Here is an 18,248-nt window from a genome sequence, read left to right on the forward strand (position 1 = left end):
TTGCACATGGCATGGGTTGAGCTGGTTATATGGTTGTCCATTCCCTCAGTCTCTGATCCATCCCATGCCTTCATTTCTTATATACAGGATAAATTTGGGGTTGAAAGTTTTGTGGAGGCTTGGTGTCTCTATCACCCCCACTGGGGTTCCTGCCTAGCTAAAGGAAGTGGCCTCTTCGGGTTCCATATCCCCAATGTAGTGAGTCACAGCTAAGGTCACCTCCATTGATTCTTGAGCATTTCCCTAAGCCCAGGTCTCTCTCTAATCCTGGAGATGAAAGCCACTTCCTCATGCCTGTTAGTTGCAGATTTCCATTAATTTTCATGGCCATCTAGCCATCTCCCCTGTCCTTCCTGATACCTGATCCTGAACCTCCCATTCCCCTCCCCACCCCGAACCCTCCCACTAGGAATGGAGAAGTGTTTCCCTTGCTTCACATCCTGGCCAACATGTGCTATCACATGAGGTTTTGATCTTAGCCATTCTATTAGAAGTAAGGTAGAACCTCAGAGTTGTTTTTATTTGCATTTCCCTGATGACTAAGGGCTTTGAACATTTAGTGATTCTCAGACATTTGAGAGTCCTTTGTTGAGAATTTGGTTTAGTTCTGCCCATATTTTAATTGGATTACTTGAATGATTGGTATCTAACTTCTTGAGTTTTTTATAAATTTTGGATATTAGCTCTCTGTCAGATGTAGGGTTTGTGAAGATTCTTTCACAATCTGTAGGCTGCTGTTTTATCTTATCGACAGTGTCCTTTGCCTTCTAAAAGCTTTCTAGATTAACAAGGTCCCATTTAATAATTGTTGATCTTAGAGCTTGAGCCATTGGTGTTCACTTCAAGAAATTGTCTCCGTATCAATGTGTTCAAGACTCTTTCCCAGCTTCTCTTCTATTAGGTTTAGTGAATCTGGTTTTATGTTGAGGTCCTTGAGCCAGTTGGAGTTGAGTTAAAGTGTAATAAATATGAATCTATTTGCATTCTTCTGCATGTAGACATGAACTCAGACTGGCACATTTGGTGAAGATGCTTTCTTTTTTCTATTTTATGGTTTCGGTTCCTTTATCAAAAAAAAATCAAGTGGTCAAAAGTCCTATGCATTCATTTCTCAATCTTTGATTCAATTCCATTCAATTTTATGACTGCTTCATTTTTTTTTTAGGGTTTATGGGGCTGTGTATATCCTTAACTGATCTTGATATAATGTTGGTAAGTGGTATCTGTCCATTTCATTAAGATTTGCCAATCTTGTGAAGGAAAAACTTTTGAAGTAAAACCTAAATATTCTTTGAATTTCCTCAGTGTCAGTGGTCACCCTTTTCATTACTGATTTTGTTTAACTGTTTATACTGTCTCTCTGTCACTGGGTTAACTTGGCTAAAGATTTGTCTATGTTGTTGATTTTCTCAAAGTATAATACTCTGACAAAAGTAAAATTGGCGGTTTGATCAGCCTATAGACAAGCCGCTCATTCTTTGTGTCCCTTGTCCTCCAGTTCTCTCTTCTAGGTCTCTCTGATCCCAGTTCAATGCCCCGTGAGACTTGGGCACTCTAGCTGCTTGTTTACAATAGCTTCTCAGCCATCTTTTTCAGTGTTTTCCACAGAAACCCAGGACGTTGTGTTAGCAGGCATGTATGTCAGACCTATTGCTGATTTTAGGCCTGTGGCTGATTTTAGGCCTTCAGTGTATAAGCAGGGCTGCCCCTGACATAATACCAAGGAAATGTTTATGAACTCCAAAAGACCAATCAGGAACTGATCTGATGCAATCACACCAAGGTCTTTATTTGCATGCTCTGGCTTAAGATCCACAGGACATTTCCTGTAGAGAAAAGCCCAGAACACTCATCCTACAAGATTTTACACAAAATGGCAAATGAGAGGTGAGTGTTTCTAGCCTGGCAAGCTTCTAATTGGGATGCTACTATGGCCTTTAGCATAATTGGCTGATGCTCAGGAGCCAAATCATAAACTTAACTTCTGCTTTCCTCCTGATTGGTGGTTGTTAGGCAGGGGTGGGCTTGTAACATGGAGTTGCAGATTTGTTGTGGTAAGTAACCTGGAAATGCAGGTCTTGTTGGGTGATAACTTGGAAATTGAAGCTAGGCTCAGGTTTTGTTTGGGGGTAACCTGAAAACTGAAGCAAAGTACTGGCCTGTTAGTTAAGTCAGGTTTTCTAAGATGGAATCTGAACCCAAAAAGTTTGGTCTCTCAAAAGAAAAAGCCAGCTCTTGGTTTCATTCATTCTTTGTACTGTTTTCTTTGCTTTCTAACTGACTTATTTCAGTCCTGATGTTGACTATTTCCTGCCTTTTGTTCCTCTTTGTTCTGCTTGCTTCTTTTTTGCTAAAGTTTTCAGGTGTAGTATTAAATTGCTGATATGAGAACTTTCTAACTTCTTTATGGAAGTACATAGGGCTATGAACTTTCCTCTTAGCAAAAGCTGTTGCCTGTACATGGGATAAAGAGACTTGATGTGCCAGGGTGGGGGGATACCCAGGCGGCCCCAACTTCTCAGAGGAGAAGGGGAAAGAGATTAGGGGAAGAAGTGTAAGAGGGGGTAACTGGGAAGGGGGCAGTGAGCAGGATATAAAATGAATAATTAAAAACAAGCAAAGCAAAACAATGACAATGAAAAACAGGTAACACTACCAAAACTCTGCCAATAAAATAAAAAGTTCTCATCAGACTTACAGATCCTGAGCCATACAGTCAAGCTTTCTTACACCACCCATCTTCCCTGCTTTCTAAGCCCTCTGGGCTAAAGTCTTCATATTGTGTTTATCACTGTACTTTTAATGGTTCTGTTTGAGTCAGTACTTTGACTTGATCTCTCAAAATTTCAAATGTTGTCTTTTTAGATTCAACAAAGATATGTGGGCCTCCTCCACCTATTGAGAATGGAGACACCAAATCCTTCCCACTACCGATATACATGCCATCATCATCAGTTGAATATCAGTGCCAGTATTTGTACCATATGCAGGGCAATAAGACAATAATATGTATACATGGAGAGTGGTCAGAGTCACCAAAATGTTTACGTAAGTATCTTGTTCTCATAGATCCTGAAAAAGTCAGTATTCAAATATGAAAGTAGAAGTCAACTCATTTTATTTGAAAGTATAGATTGCTATATGTGGTAAATCCCAAGCAGGCATCCAAATTTAAATATTGAAAACATATCTGATTAAGAAGCAAAATGTATGCATGCACATAGACACACACACACACACACACACACACACATACAGCTTTTTTCTATATACCAATTCTATTTTTATGAGAAGTAGAAATAAAAGCAATCTCATTCACAGTAATTAAAAAATCATCTAGCAATCAATTTAACAGAACTGATTGACTTTGAATATTATTGATGAAAGAACCTCACAAAACAAAAATAGGGAAATTGCATATATTAATAGATTGGAGCAATTAATATTAAAATGCCAATTTTCCAAAAGCAATTAGTAGACTCTATGAAACTCCATTAAAACACAGGAAACATACACTATACAATATGAGAAACAATTCTAAAATTTGTATGAAGGTACTATAAAACGTGTACAAGTAAAAGGAACTTAAACACAAGGACAAAATCTGGAAACGTCATCATACCTTGCTTCAAGGTACACCAGTAGCCACAGTAACCAGAACATTATGACACTGGGATAAAACCAATGCACAGAAAGACCATGTATATTTGAAAATTTGATCTATGCATCTATAGTTAAGAGAGCTTGATAGAATTTCAAAACACACTGGGAAAAGGGAAAGCATCTTCAATAAATGATACAAGGAAAGTTGAAATACACATGGAGATTTTTAAATTTTGATAGATTCATGCCTCAGACTGTGATAAAGAATCAACTACAAGTGGATAAAAGATAAACATGTAAGAAAAAACCTTGAAACTACAAGGGAAAACAAAGGGAAAAAACAGTTAACTGAATTTAGATTCTGAATGTTAAAATGGGATCCCAAAGCACAGGACATGAAAGCAAATCCCCCCTGTGCAATAGAGTTTGTCATATTGGAACGCTTCTGTATTGCAAAGAAGATAATCAATACAATTAATAGACTCTGGAATTCAAAAAATGAGTATCATTAGTTCAACATCAGGATCCTTAGCTCAACATCAACTTTTACGTATGTAAAAGTAACAAGCTGTTATCAAATAAATAAATAAACACGCACATCAGTGTGGAATACAATGCTTAATTTGATTAGTTGTCATGGCACTGCCAATCAAAGCTACAATAAGATGTGTCATCGTATAGTTAGAATGGTATTACAGGAAAAAAAACCTTAATATAACAAATGTTAATGTTGTGAATAGCCTAATCAAGACTGTAATGGAAAAACATCAATGTGGGTAGGGCCACAGCCTGCATCTGGAAAAGTATAGGATACCTATGTATTTGGGGCTGACTTAAGGGCCTACTACCTCTGCTGTTGATGTACTTTAAAGGATATTAGGTTTATTTCAAGGAATCAGATATAAACATTGCAAAGACAGATTCATACATGCCCACATGAGAATTAAAATTAGCTAAACATCTGAGGACTGTGGTAATGTGATATCATAATTTACATATGCTGCTATTAATAATTCATACATGCCCACATGAGAATTAAAATTAGCTAAACATCTGAGGACTGTGGTAATGTGATATCATAATTTACATTATACTGCTATTGATAACTTTTAAAAAGAAATCTCACTGGGCGGTGGTGGCACACGCCTTTAATCTCAGCACTTGGGAGGCAGAGGCAGGCAGATTTCTGAGTTCGAGAGTTCAAGGCTAGCCTGGTCTACAGAGTGAGTTCCAGGACAGCCAGGGCTACACAGAGAAACCCTGTCTTGAAAAACCAAAAAAAAAAAAAAAAAAAAAAAAAAAGAAAGAAATCTCAGTGAGATAATTTAATTTACTGATTATCTATGAAAAGTATAATTCTCAAATTTGTTAAGGAAGAATACTTAGGACATGAAGAATAGGTATTTTAAACCATGTACCAAAAAAATATAGAAAACTCATGAAAAAATTCTCATAAAAACACAATGAAGAAGGAAGCTACAGGAAGTTTATGCATTTTTGTTGGCATTTGTTAGAATTCTTTTAACATGTTGCATGAGGATTCCTGAAGTAGAATCATACTTCATGGAAATTAATACAATTCCGATAGTAAAAATACTAACTATTCATAAATAGGAGCAAGGAGAGAAAAAATTATGGAAATTACATATAAATTCATTAATACAATGAATACTATAGCAGTTTAATAAGAAATTATATGATGGTTTAAAATAATGGAATCATGTTAAATAAACAATAATCATATTGGATATTAATGAACATCTCTGACCCACTTTGGTTTCCCGTGCATCACAGTCTCTGTCTTCTCATGCAGTTATTTTAATTAATAGAAAGTAATTTATGGATCAGGTGGTTTGTCTATGGTATGTGTGGGTAGTTTTATTTTAAAAGTGAAAAAATTACACATTTTCCTGGAGGTTGAAAGATATAACTTTCTTAGTAAATTTTCCCAAGTAAGTCAAAGGACACATTTACTTAAAAATAATGAGTGTGAAACATTCACATCTATTTAGAAGTGAATATTAGTACCTATGTCCAGTGATTGTTGAGAACAGCAATGTCAATGATTAGAAAATGAAAATAATCATTGAAGAATTATATGAAGTTATTGCCAGTTATATGAATCATAAATCATGAAGTACTATATGTGATGGCTTCGATACAAAAGATTTTACATCAGAAAGCCACAAGTACATCAGGAGGAGAGAGAGGGAGCCTCGATGGTATGTCAAGCATAGGGAGATGTGCTTACTAAATGTCATTTTTACAGCTTTCAGTAAAAATGAAGAGAGTGTCTGCCTTAGTTTTTGTATACTTAATTGTAAGGAAATTAAATATTGTCATTATTTTTAAATGCTTACATGCAGGAATGGCGTGTGAACCTCCTGATATTCCAAATGGTACCTACTCACCTCAAAGGGTTACCTACACAGCTGAAGATGAAATAAGATTTGAATGTAAAGATGGTTTCTACTCTGCAACCCAGGCAACTGTAGCAAAGTGTACAAATACTGGATGGATCCCTGCTCCAAGATGTAGTAAGCTTTATTCACGTATTTAATTCACGTAGTACTGAAATTGCTCATTAAAACATGCACAAATGAAGAGACATTACAGCAAATATTTGACTTTTTATTTGTGTACAACCCTTAGAAACACTTTACTATAAACTAGCATTTTATGTGATATTACATTTTAACTAATATTGAATTTTAAGATATGAAGTAGTATTAAAAGCCCATCTTAGGAAACAAATAATTCATAATTTACTCCTATTCAAGCTAATGTATATGTACATATGTATAATTTTTAAGTAATGAACATTTTTTTCAAATTTTATCAAATTATTTGGTAAGAATATTGTCATATAAGAATTAACTTAAATCATTTGCATTGTAGCAAATATCCTTTAAAAATATTTCCTTCATAATGAAACTTCGTTGTCCACTCATTTCTGTCAGTCAAATTTGAAGATGACTTGGCTACTGGCTCTTCATCAGTATGGTGCTGTCAGAGATAGTCATGGCTGTCAGTCATCAAGAGACATTGCTGAGCTGTAGGTCATATGTCCAACATGGCACACTAACTAGGATTTGTGAAGAGGCCTTGTTTCCTTGCCAGATAAGCCTGTGCATTGAATAGTTGATGACAGCTGACTTGCCCTAGATTACTTATCAGAGAGACAATAGAGGTCCAGAATCCATGCATAAATGACTCACACATCATGTTGTTATCATACCTGTTCCTCATATACTGAGTTCAATGTGCACATAAAGAGGGAGACTATGCTTCTCTCTCTGGAGAGAGCTGCTTTGTAGGGTTTCAGTGGAATATATGTACACTGCATTGTTATTTGGGTCAAAAGTATCTTATTTCTGGAATACTTCTTTAAGGTTTTGGCCTATTTGCACCTATATTTCTTTCTATCCAGTAGTCCATGGTAACTGGGTATCACAACCCTTATATTCTGCCCCAAAAGAAGGAAGAAAGAGAGAAACAGAGAGAGAGACAGAGAGAGAGAGAGAGAGAGAGAGAGAGGGAGGGAGGGAGGGAGGGAGGGAGGGAGGGAGGGAGGGAGGGAGAGAGAGAGAGAGAGAGAGAGAGAGAGAGAGAGAGAGAGAGAGAGAAAGCAAGAAAGCAAGAAAGCAAGAAAGCAAGAAAGCAAGAAGAAAGCAAGAAAGCAAGAAAGCAAGAAAGCAAGAAAGCAAGAAAGCAAGAAAGAAAGAAAGAAAGAAAGAAAGAAAGAAAGAAAGAGACCAGAATGGTCAAGAATCACATCTTAGTCATCCTTCTATCTTTGTGTCAATACTACTGAAGTAAATAACTTAGAATAAGGAAGGATCTATTTACATTTGGTAACTCAAATTCATTGTCAACTTGTCTCATCATTTTAAACATGGGACCAGGCAGACCATCATGTCAAAGAGTAAGTTCTAAATCACAGTTCATTGCCTGCTGTCCACCAGGAAACAGCTGCAAAGGAATGGCCAACATCCTAATACCGTTTCAAAGTGGTAGCCCCAATGACTTAACTATTTCAACCAGGCAAGCCATTCCTGAACTTTACGCCCTCTCACAAAACACCATCAGTATACAACTAATCTCTAACTAACATGAGATTTTGGGAATATATGAAGTCTAAATCATAATAAAAATGTAAGAATATATGTATTTTAAGCCATGTAAGAAATACTATTAAAACATATGAGAACTATTTTTATTATGAAATAATATTACAAAAATGTATATTAATTTTTTACACTTAGTTCATTGATAATTTCTTACATGTATATAGTGTATTCTGGATGTTCATATCTGCAAATGTATGATTAATACCTCATCCTTGCCTGTCCTTTTCCCAATTCATAAGTTTGAATTTGATGTGCAATGTATTTAGTTTAACCTAGGCCATATGTGTAACACTGGGATAAGAACTGTCTTTTGGAACCTGGTTCAGTCACTGATTCCCTTTTCAAGCATCTCTCAGCATGGAATAATTCAGAGGTGAAGGCCATGGCTCCCTGAGATCTTACTCCAGTCATTCCTGGATGCTGACAGACAATTCTTGTGCTGACTTCTTCCTGTATCTGTAGTTGTTGAGAGTTTGTGATTATACTTGCTGTGTAGAACCCAGAAGAGAGTTCACAGCCATTATTATTATCACATATTCTAGCTCTAAGAATCTTTGTGGTCCTTCATCCACATTATTAAACACTGGAGGGGATGCTGTAAGTGTGTTTAATACTGAGTGCACACTCTTACTATTTCCAGCAATTTTTTAACTGGAGTCATAGTATCATCACAATTCACTGGAATAGAAAACTTTCGCTGATTAATGTTATGATTGCTGATTGTCTATAAATACAACTCTATATTTTTAGAAGATTGCACAAATGTTATGTCAGTTTATCTTACTAACAGAGTGTAGACAGTCCTGCCTAGACATATGATACCCCTGCCATGAACTTTTGAGTATGTTTACAAAATTACATGTGTGGAATCACTGTGGTGAATTGTGCCTTAAATTGTATTTTGGTTGGTTCCTAAAAGCATATCTGTCCAAATATATCAGGACTTACTGAGGCCTGAATATATCTGAATATGAGTTATTTCACAGTGGAATTTCTGATGTTGTCCTGGGTAAGATAAAGATGACTAATCTCTCTGTATGTTCATTAAATAACTTTTCTACTTAAAATATGTAGTGCACTCTTAGGCATGTTCATTTACTCATTTCCTTCATCAGATGGTTTACTGTTTGGTTGGAAATACAGTACAAATTTATAACTAGGACAATACAGAGAATGATGATCATGATTCTGCATTTGCAGAGGTTCAAAGACTTATTTTTTGTGCCATGTTGAATTTGTACATGGATGAAATTTGCCAATGAAAACTAAAGTATTCTGGGTTAGGTACAAAAAGCTGTTTGAGTAATTATTTAGAATCATTTTTAAAAATAGTAAATATATTAATCAATGTTGTAAGTAGCCTTAATAAAGAAGTGATGGACCACACATCTCTGCTGAAAGGACCCTGACCTACATTTAGAGAAGTGTAAGATGTCTAGTGTGACTTTTGTATTAACCACCAATGCTGTTCCTAAAATTTAAAGAATATTAAGTCATTTTTGAGAAATTACCAATGAAATGGGCAAAGACAGATTCACCTATGCCCACATGAGACAAGGCAAATAAGGTAAGAGCTGGAGGACTGTTAGTAATCATATTCCTACTGTAATTGTGTCTCATCATACTGCCCTCAAAAAGAAATCTTAGTGAACTAATTCACTATTGATGTCCTATGAAAACTATAATTATCAAATTTGCTAAAGAACACTAAGGATAAAAAGAATTTAAATTTATAAACAATGTAATAAGTGCACAAAAATTCTTGAAAATCATCTTCTCTTATAAAACAAAAAATGAAATTAATAAGGACACTGTAAGAAGTTTAGGTGCTCCTGTTAATATTTTTTGTGATTCTTTTAATATATTTCATGAGGTTCTCTGAGGTTCTTCATGAAAAAAGATAATGCTACTCTGATATTAAGAGTACTAATTTTATTAAAAAACATTAAGGGGAAAAATTTAATAAAACATTTATATAATTTATTAATACAGTGAACAATACATGTCAATATAAATGTACATGTTTAGTTCAATACAATAAAATAACATTAGATTTCAGTTCCAATTCCAATTGTAAAGAAGTGATTATTATATTTCATATCAAGAAATATCTCTAATCTACTTCTCTGGTGAGCTGTAAGATATAATGACTTCTGGAAAAAATGACCTCCTCCGATACCTCATCTACCTTTCTGAATTCTATTTGTTTCCTTATCCTGGATATCTACTGCCTTCTCACGTAGTTATTTTAACTAATTTTAAGTAATTTACTGATCAAGTGTTTTGTCTCTAATATGAATATTTTTCTGTTTGCTTGTTTGTTTTTTATTGCAAGTGAAACCTTGTGATTTTCCACAATTTAAAAATGGAAATCTATATCATGAAAAGAGGCGTAGACCCTACTTCCCAGTACCTATAGGAAAGGAGTACAGCTACTACTGTGACAATGGATTTGTGACTCCTTCAGGGTCATACTGGGACTACCTTCGTTGCACAGTACAAGGATGGGAGCCTGAAGTCCCATGCCTCAGTAAGTCAATGTCTTTATATTAAGTTATATGTAATTCTTTTAAAGAGTGAAAAGAGTAGATCATATATGTAATTACAGTTAACTTTCTATGACAAAAATAAGACCAACAGAGTAATTTGTGAACAAAAAAACTAGGTTCTGTCCTTTGAAAGCAGTTCTTCGTGAAATGCACACAAACAATAGGGACTATGGGAATACCTTTATAGCTTGCATATTTTATTTTAAAAAACTAAAGATAGATATTACGCTTTTAAACATCTGCTATTAACTATTTTAATGTCATGAATGCTCATTAAAAAGTTCTAACAAAAAAATTGAACTTATTTTCAAACAAATCTAAGTTTTTATGTTTTAATGTATCATTTTTATGATTCTTAGAGGAATGTGTTTTCCATTATGTGGAGAATGGGGAAGCTTCATATTGGCAAAGAACATATGTAGAGGATCAGTCTGTAAAAGTCCAATGTTACAATGGCTATAGTCTTCCAAATGGTCAAGACATGATTACATGTACAGAGAATGGTTGGTCCCCTCCTGCCAAATGCGTCAGTAAGTACTCTGCTCTGATATCACAAGATGCTCATGACTTTCTTCCTCACCTATATTAACTGGGACAGAATGCTGCATTGTTTCAAGTGTATTTAAGTAAAGTACTCATAGAAAGTACATAGTAGAGTAAACATACCTAGGAGATATTAGGCCATAATACAACAAAACATTGAGTAAACTTTAATTTATAGTACTATAATCTTTGATATCACTCCATCATTTGACACAAAACAGTTATAAAAGTATAGTATAAAATTAAACAAATATAATAGCAACGTACATCATTGATATATTCAAATTTACTTTTATATGATTAATATTAGTTATTTGTATGTACAGAATTTAATTTAGTAGTCTTTGATTTATGCTAGTTTTGCTCATATTTATAATTTTGCATATTCTTTTTATGATTTTCATTAATTGGGCTGATTTATATGAGCATACTGTTTTTCATATTTATGTATCTTTTTATTTTTAAAAGTCTTATGTAAGCAGATTTTATTAGTTTTTTGTCCCAAGTAGCTCAACAAGATCTTGAAACAAATGACAGATAAGCAGATGACACCAAATGGCCCACATGCCATGTGGCCTGCCCACAGCAGGAACCACTACAATGTACAAATGTGTGGTGGACAGATAGGAGCAAAAGATAATCAAACATTTTGAGCATTAGGAAGAAAGGTGGAATTCAAGAAGCGAGGATGGCAAGAACAGTCTGTTTGTGTATCCAGCCTTGCCACCTGAGGCCAAGGTGAAATCCCAGCCCACACTGCCACTGAGGGACATGTCTGGGTAGATGGTCCTGTAGGAGTCTATTTTGACGTCTGTGGTTCATATTACCACTGAGGATCATGGGGACAGCTGTTAGTTGTCGGGCTGTAGGACATCCTGGGGTGTTTGACCATGCCCCCAGTATCCAGAGATCTCCATTTCACCTATATGGTGGGTCATGTAAGGCACAGGCTGGGGGCATAGATACCTAAGTTTTCATCTCCCTAGCCCCTCTTCTCTCCCGCTCCCAATATAAGAAAGCCCCTCCTGGCATTTTGTGGGAGAGCACACCATCCAGATACAACCATCAGTATGACCAATAAAACTTCCATGTCTTCGATTCGACGTGTCTCCTGGAACTTTGGACTCTCTTGTGTAAGTGGGAAACTTGCCAGCGGGAAACCCTCCCTGCCCTCTCCCTGTTGCAGCTGCCCGCTGGGCACTCTCCCCTGCAGCAGTGGTCCGTCCGTGCACTGCCTTCACGGCTATCCAGTCCCTGGGACCCTGCCATTGCCAGTTCTTTCCCTTCACCCACGGTTCACCGGTGGCTTGCGCCTCAGGGTCTGCTGCGGGGTGCAAAGGCGCGACCTGCCCCACCCCCCGCCCCAACAGCGCGAGTTTTAAACCACAGCTAGTGGCTTTTTAAAAGAGTGGTTTTGTTTTTCTCTAAAACCAGTTAGCTCCCAAATAATTGAAAGTGGACTATTATATTTATTTAACAAGCTTTAAGGACACAACTGAGAAGCATTACTCTATTTTAATCCACCAAATTAATCTGGCTCCCCTCCTGCCAAAATCATTGTGAAACTTGTGTTTTAGCACTTCTGTCTCTCTCTACTCCAATTGTATTCTCATGGACTCTCCCAATGGCTAATCCTCACTTCCTCTCTCTCTTATCCCCTCCCTTTGCTGGATGGACATCCAGACCTATTGTTTCTTCAGCTTAGTCATTGGCTGAGCAGCTTTCTTATTGAGCAATCAGGGAATAATCGGGGTGTAATGTTTACACAACATTCAGACAGGAGATTCTCAGGAAAAGGATTATGCCCAGATATGGGGGCACAATAATCAGCATTTGAATAATGAAGGATAATCTTTGCATAGTGCACAATAATACTGTGCCTACAGAGATCTCCAATCTAGTCTAAGACCACTCTAATGTCTTAGGGCATACACAGCTGACCCCACCACTTGTCTGCTGTGAGATGGCCTGCGTAAGAATGTGATGCCCTCCTCCAATCCTTAGCCCTTGACACCTAACCTACAACAGTCAAGAGATCTGGCCTTGTGATCACTAGAGTGAGAGGACTGGACTTGCCTCTCAACAGCTACAATACTTGTGCAAGAAAGCACCTTGCCTGGGCAGCACAGTTGAACTCTAGTAGCAGGTGGTGAGCCATCTAAGGGTGTGAGCAAATAAGAGCTAAAGTCATTACCAAGAAGTGGTGTATACATGGGGGAGATGCACTTCTCCAACCCTTTCCATGTGATTAGTTAGGAGAGCTGTCCCAGCCTCTGCTTTGTGCAACACTTGGGAGAGTGGGACCTGCATCTTGACTTGGCAGCACAATAGAGAAGGATCTGGTGTGGATGTGGATGAGCCAGCCCTGAGGACCTGAGAAAGAGTGTGTTGAGCCTGAACCTTGCTAGGTAGAGCATTCAGTGAGCCAGCAATACAGGATAGTGCTGGAGAGTTTGCCCTGGTGGCACAGGAGAGCTGACAGGCTGACCAACTCAGTTGCCTCCCATGTGCAGATTCAAAACTTGGAGTTGGCCTTCTACCTCATCTATCTCATCTATAAACTGCTGGAGTAGGTGAAAGGGCTGATCCTGAAGATCCAAAGCTGCAGGATCTCCATGACACAGGGGAACAGGAGGATATCCAAGAGGATTCCTGGTGAGGATCCAGTATTGATAATGTAGAAGAAACCAGACACCTAAATGCAGACTGATGACTCACTGCAAGAAACATTTGCAAATAGATATACGTGGACAAAAGTATATAGTTTATGCTTTGTTTTGTTTATTTTTTTTTATTTTTGTTTTGGGTTTTTTGGGGGGTTGGATTATAAGGGCAGACAGTGGATATTAAGGGACAGAAAGATGAATCAGATTGGGGAGCATGATGAGAAACTCACAAAGAATCAATACAAATATTTTTAAATTGATAATTATATGCTCATTTTCCAAAAATTCATCTTTGAAAAATCATTTTTATTCAAGAAACAGTTCATACTTATTTAGTGTTCAAGTCAGTGGCATTAAAAAATGAGTATGATCTGGAAAACAAGAAGTCATCTTCAACATACGGTGTTGGTGAAACTGGATGTCTGCATGTAGTGGAATGCCAAAAGATCCATAATGATCACTCTGCACTGAACTCAAGCCTAAATATATCGAAGACCTCAACATAAAACCCGGCGCACTGAACCTGATAGAAGAGAAATTGAAGAATATCCTTGAACACATTGGCACAGGAGAAAATGTTCTGCACAAAACACCAATATCACATAGACAAAGATTCACAATTAGTAAATGGGAACTCATGAAACTGAAAAGCTTCTGTAAGGCAAAGAACACTGTCAATTGTCAATCAGACAAAGAGGTAGACTACAAAGTGTGAAAACACTGCTATCAACTTCACATCAAATAGCTGTCTAATATCAAGACTATATAAAGAAATCAAGAAAGTAGATATTAAAAATCAGGTACAGTTCTAAACAGATAATTCTCTATAGAAAAATTTCAAGCAGATGAAAAACACTTAAAACATGTTCAACATCCTTTGCCATCATGAAAATGGAAATCAAAACTACCTGAGATTACGTCTTACATTCATCAAAATGCCTAAGACCAACAACACAAGTGATAGCTCATAGAGACAAAGGTGGACCAAGAGGAACACTCCTCCTTTGCTGATGGGAGTGAAAACCTCAAAACCATTATGGAAATCAATATAGCAATTCCTTAAAAAACTGAGAATCTGTCAACCTCAGGACCCAGCTATACTACTCTTGGGCATATACCCAAAAGATGCTACATTGTACTACTAAGACTCTTCCTCAACTAAGTTCATTTCATCTTTATTCATAATAACAAGACATGACATATTCAGAGGCAGATGCTCACAACTAACCATTGAACTGATCAAGTGGTTCCCAATGGAGGAGTTAGAGAGAAGGAAGTGAAGGAGTTGAAAGGGTTTGTGGCCCCATGAGGAGAGCAACAATACCAACCAGCCAGAGCTCCCAGAGTCTAAACCACCAGCCTAGGAGCACATGGGAGAAACTCATGGATCCAGTTGTATATGTAGGGGAGGATGACCTTCTTGGGCATAGCTGGGAGAGGAGATCCTTGGTCCCATGAAGGCTGGACACCAAGTGTCGAGATTGGGGAGGTGGGAGTACAGGGGTTGCTGAGGGGACATCCTCATAGAAGCAGGAGGAGGGGCATGGGATAGGGGGTTTCTGCAGGGAGGGGGAATGGCGTAAGGGATAACATCTGAGATGTAAATAAAATATCCAATAGAAAAGGATAAAAACACAATAACCAGACATGTGAAACAACCTAGATATTTCTCAACAGAAGACTAGAATTTTTAAATGTGCTACATTTACATAACGGAGTATTACTTGGAGTTTTAAAAAATGACATCCAACTGAATATGTAACAGAGGATGGCCTTATCCAGCATCAATGAGAGGGGAAGCCATTGGTCCTGTGAAGGTTTGATGCCTCAGCATAGGGAAATGCTAGGGCGTTGAGGCGTGAGTGGATGGGTGGGTGGGGGAGCACCTTCATAGAAGCAGGGAGAGCAGTGTAATAGCGAATTTTTCAGAGCGGAAACCAAGGAGGTTTGAAATATATAACATTTGAAATATAAATAAATAAAATAACCAATAAAACATTTTAAAAATGACATCATGAAATTTTCAGGTAAATGAGTAGAACTAGAAAATAAACATCTTACATGAGATAACCCAGTCCCAGAAACTAACATATAAGTGGATATTAACTGTAAAGTAAATAATAACCAAGTTATAATCCTTAGATCCAAAGAGGTTAAGGAAGGTTATAGAGGGAAAACATGAATCTACTTAAAAGGGAGAAGTAGAATAGATTATTCTCACAGACTGGGGGTTGATAAGGACTAAGGCAAGAAAGATCAAGTGGGTGTGGGAAGAATGAAGGGAAGGAGAGAACATGGGGAGAGACAACGGGATTTGGGGCCTTTTAGGAGGGCAATATGGAAACCTAGTGAGGTGGAAACTTCCTGGATTCTATTAGAGTAACCTTAGGGAAGACTCCTAATAATGAAGAATAAAGTCTGAACTGGCCATTTTTTATAGCCAGACAAGTCTTCCAGTGGTGGGAACAAGGTATAAATGTTGAGTTGTTGGACTAGGAAGTGCCGTGGCGATGTCTAAACAATCTGGACTGATGGTGGGACAGAAAGTTACTCTCTTAAAACTGACAGCAGGGTCTCATTGCTGAGGACAACATCCACTCAGCTCACTGGACATAGGGAGGTCAAGCTGACATGGATTTGAAGCTTTCCTACCTACATTCTAGTCTCTTTGTCTACAGAAGGTACTCTGCAGGCTATAGAAATAGAAATCTAGAAAACAACCTAGCCAAAAAAAAAAAATTTCATCTCTAGGCTGTCCTGCCTGCAAGATGTGCTGGGACAATGGTTACACAGAACATGTAGGACTGGCCAACCAATGTTTGGTTTAACTTGAGGCACATGGCACATGCCACAAAAGAGAGTCTGTGCCCTACATTTCCTGGAAGACGAGGAACAAAATACTGGCTATCACAGAAACCTAGAGTAGAGCCAAACATGACAGGAAAAAAAGAAAGAAAGAAAAAAAGAAAATCAATGAAATGATAACTAATATCCTGCTTTACTCAAAGCAATGGCTTGTTCAAATATCAGCACATCTTCTGGTAGCAAGTAGGAACAAGTGTAGAAACCCATAGTCAGACATTAAAAAAAATGGTGACTAAATCTCTTTCAGGTTCCTCCCACAAGAGATAAGGGAATCCCAAGGAAGAGGGGGAGATAAGTCCATAGGAGTCAGAGAGGATGGAAGACTCCAGGAGAACATGGCCCACTAAATCAATTAAACAGAGCTCACATAGGCTCACAGAGACTGAGGCAGTAAACAGGGGCTTGCATGGGTCTATACCACATCCTCTGAGCATGTGTTATGGCTTTTGACTTGGTATGGTTGTGTATCTGACACTATTTGCCTGAACTTGAGACTGTTCCTTCTAATCTGTCCTCTGTCTAGCCTCACTATGAGGACTTTAGTCTTGTCTTACTATATCTTGTTTTTGCCTTGTTTGCTTTTATCTGAGGCTGAAATAGAAGGAGAGAAATCTGTGGAAGAGGGGAAATGTGGGAGAGCTAGGGAGGAGTGGAGACAAGGAAAATTGTGGTTAGAATGTAAAATAAAAATAAATGAAATAATTTGAAAAAGAAAAATGATTCTGTATGTCTGACTATAATCCCAGACAGAACTAGGCTTAAAAATCTTCTGAGAAATTTCTCTTGTTCCCCTCCTCTTCGCCCCTGAGCAGCTCCATGACCCTAGGTAATAACTTTGACTTTTATTAATATTGCTATACTCATAAAACAGTGGCTTTATTTGTACATTATATGTTGTATTTCTACCACAACATATCAATAGACTTCCACATCATGTTTTCTAACTTAATTCCATTATTTTTTTCAGTACAATATACGTGTCATTCTTCTGTTATGACTTGTAAAATAACTTATTTTTATTTGGAACAATAAATCTTTATATAAGTATATAATAATTTGTCTATCAATACAATTTTATAAAACATTTTTGCTGTTTTTAATTGTGACAATTGTTCAAACAATTTATGAAAAGTTAAACATAGGTCTTTGGATTAAAACATAAATATTCCTTAAGTAACTATCTAAAACATAAAATAATAAGTATTATAGCATGTATATGGCTGTGAGGATCTGGCATGTGGATTTTTAGGCTGTTTGGGACATTTTGCATCAATAACATCAATAAACAAACTTCCACTTGACTTGGTTCTTTCAAAATAATTTAAAAAGTCAGGTTTTAGATTCTAAACATATCAGCAGAAGAGTATGACATTATATTTTAATTTTATCATTCCATGGACTATTAATAGTAATCACCTAAAAATTTTCCTTTTTAATTAAATATATTATAATTTATTTATAACCATTTACATATGTGGGATAAAATTCCTTTACCAAATTTGTGAATACTCTCTTGCATGGCATGACTCATCTTATAAATTTCAAATAGTTATCTACAATATGTGTATTTTTACACTTAGGGAGGCCCAAATAAATAATATAAGTAATTTATTTTTGCTTATATAGGACATTTAAAAGTAATTATAAAGTTTGGATAATTTTCTTTTTATAATTCTTTCAAAATTCTATACAATATTTCTTGATCATATTCAGTCATCCCCAACTACCCCAGGTATATGCACCTTCTATTATCCACCTTAGTTTCTGTCTTCTTTTCTTCTTTTCTTCTTCTCTCTTCTTCTCCTTCTTCTCCTTCTTCTCCTTCTTCTCCTTCTTCTCCTTCTTCTCCTTCTCCTCCTTCTCCTCCTTCTCCTCCTTCTCCTCCTTCTCCT

At 36.9% G+C, this 18,248-nt stretch overlaps 1 protein-coding gene across 5 annotated transcripts in view; it reads left to right on the forward strand.

Moving 5' to 3' along the window:
• LOC114626377 (complement factor H-related protein 4-like) overlaps nucleotides 1-18,248 on the forward strand; it is a 79,944-nt gene that overhangs the window by 44,061 nt on the left and 17,635 nt on the right. For all 5 annotated transcript variants that reach the window (XM_028773763.1, XM_028773765.1, XM_028773764.1 and 2 more), the window contains 4 exons: nucleotides 2,866-3,048; nucleotides 5,970-6,140; nucleotides 10,069-10,263; nucleotides 10,642-10,812. In XM_028773763.1, the coding sequence (XP_028629596.1) occupies nucleotides 2,866-3,048; nucleotides 5,970-6,140; nucleotides 10,069-10,263; nucleotides 10,642-10,812 (720 nt within the window). The remainder of the gene's footprint in view (nucleotides 1-2,865; nucleotides 3,049-5,969; nucleotides 6,141-10,068; nucleotides 10,264-10,641; nucleotides 10,813-18,248) is intronic.

Source organism: Grammomys surdaster, unplaced genomic scaffold (assembly GCF_004785775.1).
Source record: "Grammomys surdaster isolate TR1022 unplaced genomic scaffold, NIH_TR_1.0 234, whole genome shotgun sequence".
Classification (NCBI taxonomy): Eukaryota; Metazoa; Chordata; class Mammalia; order Rodentia; family Muridae; genus Grammomys; species Grammomys surdaster.